The 9,112-nt window shown below is 35.0% G+C and overlaps 1 protein-coding gene across 2 annotated transcripts; it reads left to right on the forward strand.

Moving 5' to 3' along the window:
* The first annotated feature begins 2,850 nt into the window (after positions 1-2,850).
* LOC110094979 (probable membrane-associated kinase regulator 2) lies at positions 2,851-4,503 on the forward strand. Of its 2 annotated transcripts, XM_028694517.1 has the most exons (3): positions 2,851-3,386; positions 3,483-3,852; positions 3,930-4,503. In XM_028694517.1, exons 1-3 carry the CDS (start codon positions 3,033-3,035, stop codon positions 4,031-4,033), a joined length of 828 nt encoding a protein of 275 aa, XP_028550350.1. In that variant the 5' UTR covers positions 2,851-3,032; the 3' UTR covers positions 4,034-4,503. The 2 variants fall into 2 exon arrangements, with proteins under 2 accessions (XP_028550350.1, XP_020675998.2); XM_020820339.2 differs by having other exon boundaries at positions 2,852-3,852; positions 3,930-4,501.
* The last annotated feature ends 4,609 nt before the right edge of the window (positions 4,504-9,112 follow it).

Consider the following 9,112-nt stretch of genomic DNA (forward strand, 5'->3'; position numbering starts at 1 on the left):
CTATTTTTCCACCATGGTTTTGAAAGTTCGAAAGTGATGAAAGGTTTCAGACTTTTGAAGCATAGGAAATATCCAAGTGTAACGCGAAAACTCATCAACAAATATAACATAATAACGAAATCCATTAATAGAAGATATTGGGGAGGGACCCCATACATCAGAGTGAATAATTTGAAGAGGCCTAGTTACAGTAGATTTAGATAACGAAAAACTAACACGATGACATTTGGACTGAGAACAAGAACTACAAGAACTAACAACATTTTCTAAGAAAACAAGTGGATTCCGAGCACGAAGAACAGCAAGAGTGTTGAGGTGTGGATGTCCAAGTCTCTTGTGCCAGATATTTGAAGATGTGGAGGTGCTGGTGGAGATGAAGGCACTGGAGACGGGATAGAGTCCATTATGGCTGCGACCTTGAAGGAGAGTTGAATGGTTCTTCAAATCCTTTATGCGAAAGCCATTGGAATCAAAAACAACAGAGCAATTATTATTTGCAGTGAGTTGTTTAACAGAAACCAGATTATGAGTAAGTTTAGGAACGAAGTAAAGAGGATGAAGAAGAAGTTTACGAGAAGGAGTAGGAAGCAGCCCTTGTCCAGTAGCAGCAATAGGCAAATTCTGTCCATTACCCACAGTGATCTGATTTTGACCATGATACGGTTGCACAGAAGACATTTGAGAAGCATCAGATGTCAGATGCGAAGATGCCCCGGTATCCAGATACCAATCAGTAGTTGAAGGATTGGTAGTAGCTGTAAGAGCAGCATTTTGTGGGGACTGATATTCCAGATCAGTTCTATACCAACAATTGACAGCAGAATGACCACGACGAGCACAAATCTGACATTCAATGCTACGATTTCCTGTTCGACCTCCTCTTCCAGTGTTTCGTTCACCCCGATTGTAAGGACGAGAGCGCATTGCAGAGGAGCGTCCTCGAGTGCGACCTCTTGAAGCATATAATGCAGTCGAGGGTTCTGTGGCTGCAGTTATGTGAGCTTCACGCAGTGTATCAGCTGTCAAGTTGATCTCCTCACTGCATAACAATGAATATAAATCATCTAAACTGAGAGGTTGCAGATTCGTACGTATAGAGGTTTTAAACGCATTATACGTAGCAGGCAAGCCATTAAGGGTATAAAGTATGATATCTTCTATGTCCAAACTGCTGCCGGCAGCATTAATCGCATCCACCTTGGATTTAATCAGCGATAAGTATTGTGTCATAGTCATGTCCTTCATTGTAATATGATGCAGCTCATTTTTAAGCTGAAGTATGCGAGATCTATTTGTAGATTGTAACCTCTTTTCGATGGTTATCCACACAGCATGAGTGGTGTCCAAATTTAACACATAAGGTAGAAGAGAAGGACTAATAACAGAGTAAAGAGCTGAGGTTAAATTCAGATCAATGAGTTTCCAAGCAGAAAACTCAGTGTTCGTAGTAGAAACACTATCTGCAGTGACCGTGAAGGATGGGGGTGCAGGCGCGGAACCATCCAGAAAACCGTAAAATCCATTTGCTTGAAAAACTTTAATCACCTGAGCTCTCCATAGTGGATGATTATCAGTAGTTAAAGGAGTATGAACAATATTTTTGATATTGTTCATAAAAAATTTCAGAGAAGACGGAATTTGAGTCTCCTGAAGCTGGGTATACTTGATTACAGTATTTGTTGTTGATGCTGTAGATGACATGGCCGGAGTCGTCATCAAAATCAAAGCAGATGAAGAATCAAACGTCGTGAGACAACAGCTCTGATACCATGTTAAAACAACCTGCATTATAAAGCTACTTCGAAGAAAATATTTTTTTTTCTAAGTTGTTGTAGAAAAGAACTTCTTAGCACAAATATTAGCAGCCAAATAAAAATTATGTTTGCATTCTAAAAAATTGTCCCTAATGAAGCCTTAAATTTATAACCAACATTCTAAAAAGCTATAGTCATTCTATACAGACGCTAAATTATTCATCAATTTATAATGTATAAAGGATATTAAATTATATTTTTAATAAATTAAATATCTAAGATATATTTTTTTATTTTAATATAAAATTAAATTTATAAGGTGTTGTCAAGGAAAGCTTTTCACCTACTTAGAAATCGCATATAATTAGAAAGCACTTCATCATTATGATAAGTAATGTTCTCTTCATTATTTGACATTGGAAGGTGTAATTTGATTGAATAAAAAAAAAATTGAAACTTTTATTTATATAAAATTAGATTTAGAAACAGTTTTAATAGGATATTAAATCGAATAAACCTTTAATTTATTTATTTATTTGTTCTGTCTTTCTCAATTTCTTAATCTTTTCTTTCCTTGAGAGAAGCTCATGTGCTAAGCAAGTAAAGGTTATCACTATAATTGTTGTTGGCCATGTGTTTGCAAGCTCACTTAGGTTTGAAAATTTGAGAGGCCATTCATGCCCTCACGTTATGTAATTAAGAACTTTTATTCTCTCTCTCTCTCACACACACACAATCAATCAATATTATCAAAATTAATATTGAACAAAATCATTTTAATAATATTTTTTGAAAAAAAAAATGATTAAGGGTTCAATTGTGATAGTTTTCTTTTTACTTTCTAAAGCAGCTTTTCAGTACAAAATTTTTTTAATTAGAAACTTTGTACTAAGAAGCTACTTTATAAAGTAGTAAAAATGTTATCACAAACAAAACTTAAGTGAGAAGATTGTGATTACACAGCTCACATTGAAGAATAATAATAATAATAATAATAATACCACAGACGTATAAGATTCTTATACTTTCTGCATATGTTCGGAGTATCAGACAAGCTTGAGTTGGTATAAATTCGAATTCGCAACAATTCCGAGCTCTATAAAAGAGTCTGCAAGTCAATTGTTCGCCTGAACTTTCCGCGGCCACTTCACCTAACTCCCAATAATCATAAAGAATAGTCATCAGAGTTTATTTACATTGAAGGCCTCACCATAACAAGTCCAGAAACGTACGTGAGATCGAGAGTTTGTCTTGTTGTCTCTCACTTCTCCCCTCGCTATGGAAGTATTCAGCTTGCTAAAGCTCAGGAGGAGCGGCGATGACCCAATAGCCCCCACCGCCAACGCTTGCGCCTCCGACATCTGTTGCGCGGCCGGCGCAAACCATGGAGGCGGCGGAGTGATGGAGGACGAAGGCCCCTTTTTTGATCTTGAGTTCTCCGTCCCAGTAGAGCTTAAGATGAACGCTTCTTCTATGGGACATCGGTCTTCAACCTCTTCCACTTCTTTAAAGGAAGAGATTCTCTTCAACGGGCGTCTTTTTACACTTGAGTCCTCTTCCTCGCCATCCTCGCTGTTCTTCTCTCCTGCTGCTTCTGAACCGAACTCAAAGCCCCATTTCCCAGCTTCTGTGGTAAAATCTGCTACCAAGCTCCGAATTTTCATGTTTCGGCTCAACTCCAGCAACAGCAGCTCTAATTCTGCATCTGATTCTATAAAATTCATCAAGGAGGAGAAGAAGCTGGTTTACAAGGACGTTATCCTTCGTTACATCAGCAAGATAAAACCTTTGTATGTAAAGGTCTCAAAGCTGAGATTTTCGGGACCTCTTGGCCCGAACAAGGATGGCTCCGCCGCCCAAAGCGCAGGGGCGAAGAAACAGAGCAAGGGGAAGCCATGGTCGACAGGAAATAGTCTTTCTTACAGGCTTAAGGCGGTTCCCGGACGTCTGCGGAAGAGCAGGTCGGCTTCCTCAGCGGTGGCGTACGTCTACCCGCCGCCGATGGTGACACCTAAGCACGACGACTCGCTTCTTCAACAAGAAGATGGAATACAGAGCGCTATTGCTCACTGCAAGAGATCTTTTCATTCAGAAAAAGGTTCCTATTACTGCAATTTTTCTAAAAATCCCATTTTGCTCGTGCATATAGCTTATCTGTTCATTTTTTATGCACAGAATCAGGATTCTGGGCTGCAGAATCGCCGCTGCTTCGTTCCATGAGCGATCCCGGAGAAGATAGATCCATCGGTCGTGTGAGAGACAATTCTGCCATTAATTAGATCATTGTGCAGATCATTTTTTTGTTAAAAAAATAGCTTTTGCTTGAAGTGGCAAAATTTGAAAGATGGGATTGTCTCTTTCTTTCCATGCTCCGCTTATTCCGAATGACATCATAGTTAGGCCCTTTCAGTGAAGAACGTACGCATACAGTATTCTGTACATCGAAGCCATTAATTATTTGTTTTAAGCTCTCCTTAAACTTCTCTATTTAAAATTTTAAATGTATAAGCTTTGTCATAATCAACGTGCTCCCAACTTCCCTCAGCTTTATTCTTCTAAAAGAATAATTTCCATTTGACAAATTGTTCATCGCTTTGAATGGTTCAAAAGGCGGGAGTGGAAGAGAAGCTGAGCCCTCGATATGATGAGGGTGGAAGAAGACAAAGATCTGAGAAGCTCAGGCGGCATGGGGAACGCTGTCTCTCTGCTTTTTTATTCATATTTTTAAGAAGTTTCATGATTTCCTCAGCTACCCTGAAGCCTGTGCTTCTCTTTCGCGCTCTCTCTCTTCATCATAACAAAAGTACATAAATATTTTATGCGATTAATCAAAAGATTATCAAATAAATTTCCACTTGACTTGTTTGGTGGGGTTACATTTAGCGCCTGCAGCACTAAAACTCTGCAGTCTCCTTTTACTTTGTGAGCAGTGGGAGGCTTGCTGGTAAGAAAGCAGGGAGGAACGAAGACCGAAATAGTAAAAAAAAAGCTTTGACGAACAGATTTTTAGTTCTTTTTATGACAAGAAAAGAAGACCGTGGCGTCTATTTTGAGCGAAGGTTCGCTTGTGGTGTACCGCATCACATTTTCAATCGTTTGTTTTTGAATTTTTTTAATATTCTAATATTTTTTCCATGGAGTTAATGATATACTTTTGTTTTGAATTATCAAAAATTTTTATAAAGTAGATTTTATATCTATGTATTTTATAAGATTTAATTTTTATAAAGTCTTTTTAATTTTATTTCAAAATTTGATATTATAATGGGCATATTTTTCTTAAATTCTAATATTATAAGCCAAAATTGGCTCTATTTATGGCTAGTGAGATAGGCTTGATAAGCTTGTAAGGCAAGTCTTATTTATGAAATGTTTGTGATAATTTTTTGTCTATCATATTTTTTTTTTTGTTTTATTCTTTTGTTGCTTTCTCTTTGTTTTCTTTTTAGAAAATTTTGTAATGAAAAAAATATTTTTTACAATCATAATAGTCAAAGTTCTTCTTACAATAGTTTATAAATTGATTTCATAAAATATGATTATTGTGTCCTAGAATATTAGATGCAGTAGAGAAATATAAAATTTAGCGTCTAAGAAGATCTAGCAAGCATATATATTGTATAATATTCAAAAGAGATCAATATTTTTATGTGAAAATCACAGGGCGTGCCCAATTCGAATGAAGACAGGAGTTGGTATGCGACGGTGGTGTCCAGGCAGAAGTTCGGCGACGGTCGAAAGTTCAATGATGCTCGGTGGTCGGATCGACGTCCAGGACAATCGGTGGTCGAATATAAGTCCGACAAAATTTGCTGGCTAGATGAAAGTCTGACGACGGTCGGTGGCTAGGCTGTGATCGAGGAGGAGCTTGGTGGCAAGAGACATCTCAGATTTTCTTCCTTTCCACTATTCTTTTTCCTTGTTTTCTCTCCCTTTTTAATGAAGAATGTGGGGTATATTCTTAATTTTTTGATAATGACATGACCAATAAATATGAAGATGATCAAGGACACATTGAGAGTATTTCGAATGAACATCCAATATTGACTCCCTTAATCATAAATTATTTATAGAGTATTAAAGTATTATAATGATGTTAGAATTCAATGATCTTAAGCTCGTTGGATTCATCTCGTTGAGCCGCTCGATTCAACTATGAGCATGCCACATTTTGATATATTTTGGTCAAACAATTTATTCTTTAAACCTTTTAAATGTGCTTCAGGCTTTTGATTTGAATTCATTTAAGCTTGAAATTTGATCGAATTAGGTGTCATTGGGTCTGTCTTTTCAATACGTTTAGTTCGACTACAAATTTACTGAAGTCGGAGTTCAAATAATTACAAATTTAATTTGGAAATTTCCAATTCCGATTTGCCTTGAGATATGTGCCCGGTAACAAAAAATATTTGATGATGTTTGAATCAAGTCGTCCTAAATATAGAATATTTGGTTGGCTTTGTGGTCTTCAGACGTGTGAAAATTCGGAAAGTGTGATGGTCAGCGGTTGCGGGGAAGAGTGCGACGCGGGTCTTCGTAAAAGCTAGCCCAGTTAAAAATGGCCAATGGCCCGGCCCAAGCTGAAGCGCTCTTTCAGTCTTTCCTTTCCGAGCGCGTGTTCGCTTTCTCTTTTGCTTTGATTGGTAAAAGCTCTTTACATCCCATCTCCCACGCTTTATGCGAAAATGTGGTAACCCGACCGGCTTTATTCGCTTGTTCTCTCCCTCGCCAGTCGAATCCAAGAGAAAAAAATTGTCTTTCTTCTGCTTTTTCCCACTCCCTTCTCTCACTTTGGACATTCATAAAAGACTAGAGATTATTAGGTGCGGAGTGCGGACGGGGAGAACCGTCCGCACAAGTTTTATATCGCGTTAGGTACCGACACTCGGTACCGCTAGGAGCTAGGTACCTATATTTATGCGGACAGTGTACACTCCGCACCTAATAATTTTTCATAAAAGACTGGGCACTATTAAGTATTATTTTTAGAGAAATCATAAATTTGCCTGTTAAAAGAAATTCTCAGGAAAATAATTATAATAATAAGCTAATACACTTCCAAAGATAATCAGATGAATTTGGAATCAATTTTAATAGAGAAAAATTATTAAAATTAATCTCAAGATTTTAAAATTATTACTATGTGCATAGTCCGTACATAAAGTTGTGTCCAGATATGTGAGTGTACACAGTATGTATATATTATGTACTGTGTATAAAAATAAAAGTACATAAAATATACACATTGTGTAGACTCATAGTTCAGATGCAACTTTGTGTCTGGACTCTGCATAGTTTGAGATAGTTTTTTTGGTACTTTCTTTTTCCAACAATAGTCATAATATCATTTGACTATAGGTCAAATATACTATCTTTTATTCTTTTTAGGTGGATTTATATACATATCATAAAATTGGTATGTAATATTTGAATTTTATATTTATTTATATGTTATTTTTAAATATAATTATTTGAGCTATTGTTATTGGTTTAGAGGGGTTTTTTTAGTTTTCTATGATATATTTAAATTATAATATTATTACATCAGTTACAATTAAGTTGTGGATCTATTTACAATATAATATTATAATCTTACAGTCTCAAATTTACGAAGCAAATTATAAATTTATTGTATTAAATATAAATATAAATTTTTTGTAATGTATATAATTTCAAGAACAAAAAAACATTAGCGGATAAAAATTATAATTTTGAAAATATTTAATTATAATCCCTACAAATTCTATTGTGGTTGCTTTAAAAATTAATTTTAAAATGGGTAAAATCTCATCCTTCTCTATAAATTTAAAATTTATGAATGAAAAGTTTATATTTTTATTTATAAATTTCAAAATAAGTAAATAAAAAGATATGCCATTTCAAAATTTAATTTTTCATATTTTCTTTTCATTTAGTTTCTATTTTATAGAAATCATTGAACTATTATTATTTTTCTTTTGTGTGTGCCCATTTTTCTTAGGAACAAATTACATATTCATATTAAATATAATATTACAAACTGTATGCATCTCATCTTGGTTTGTTAGTCGGAAACTTTGACTACCAATCAAAAAATTTTGGATTTGGGTCTCGTGCATCTGATATGTATATAAGTTTGTTTTAACTGGCATAATTGTTCCAATAACAAATATTTCAAACCGTTCTAACTTAGCAAGCATATACTCTCTCACTTTCTATGATTTCTGAGTAAAAATATGCGCATCTCATGTGTGCTCCTTTCAACTTATCAATGTATCCTTTATCTTCAATAATCCATTATCTAGTATTAAATAAATTTGTTTCAGTGTTGGAAAATTGATAGAGAGAAATATATTTTTAACATCTTATGGTCAAACAAGCATTCCATACGCATATATTAGTCGAGAGCAACACATAATCGATTTAAAAATTTTTACTTGAAAAAATTGGGGAGGAGTAAAACAATAGAGCATAGTCTATTTGAAACATTCATGCTAGTGTGGGTGAAGAATGAGAGAGGGAATCCTTCTCCAAAACTATTACATATGTTAAGAGATATGAACTATTGAAGAAGTCTCTTGTGTTACTATTAAGAGGAGTTTTTTTTTTTTAATTAAGATTTATATTGAAGAGGTGAGTATTTGATGATTGTTGATGGTGAACATGGAGAGTCAAATGATTGATGATGTTTGACTTAGTAATTATTGTGATTAGAGGAGGGACCAGACGACTTGGAAATATAACTATCAATTGCTAGTGGTTGACAAACTCCAATCATTAGTAGCATCAAATAATGATCAATAAGGAATGATAAAAGTAAAGTGATGATTGGCGGTTGATTTGATTCTTCTCTTTATAGAAGGTAAAATCGAGTGATCAATAAGATGAGTTTTCAACATTAGAGTTAATAAATTGACAAGTATCTAATGATCATGTTCGATTGAGAATGTTGAGATTCAAGATATGATGAATGTGACTTGATTGTTCTACTAATATTAGGTAGGATTGGGTGAGTGATAAGATGATTGTTAAATGTCAGTGCCTGTAGATGTCAAACAACGATCACTTTAGAGGATGGTTACCAGGGAATATTAGGAGTTAGTCAATGGTTAGTGGTTGACCTAGTTATTGTCATGGTAGGAGTCCGAGTGACTACAAATACAAGCATTCAATATTGATGACCAATGAATAATTAATGATATTTGGATGATGATTGATGTGAAACATCAATAGTCAAGTGGAGGTGGAAAATCATCATGATTACTCTCCTAAGATAAACAGGAGATTATAAAAAAAAAGATGTGTATTGAATGGCAATGATTGATGACATTAAACATTGATTATTAGTAATTGTGGGGGTGTGTGTGTGTGTGTGTGTG

This window comes from Dendrobium catenatum, unplaced genomic scaffold (genome assembly GCF_001605985.2).
Source record: "Dendrobium catenatum unplaced genomic scaffold, ASM160598v2 fragScaff_scaffold_501, whole genome shotgun sequence".
Classification (NCBI taxonomy): Eukaryota; Viridiplantae; Streptophyta; class Magnoliopsida; order Asparagales; family Orchidaceae; genus Dendrobium; species Dendrobium catenatum.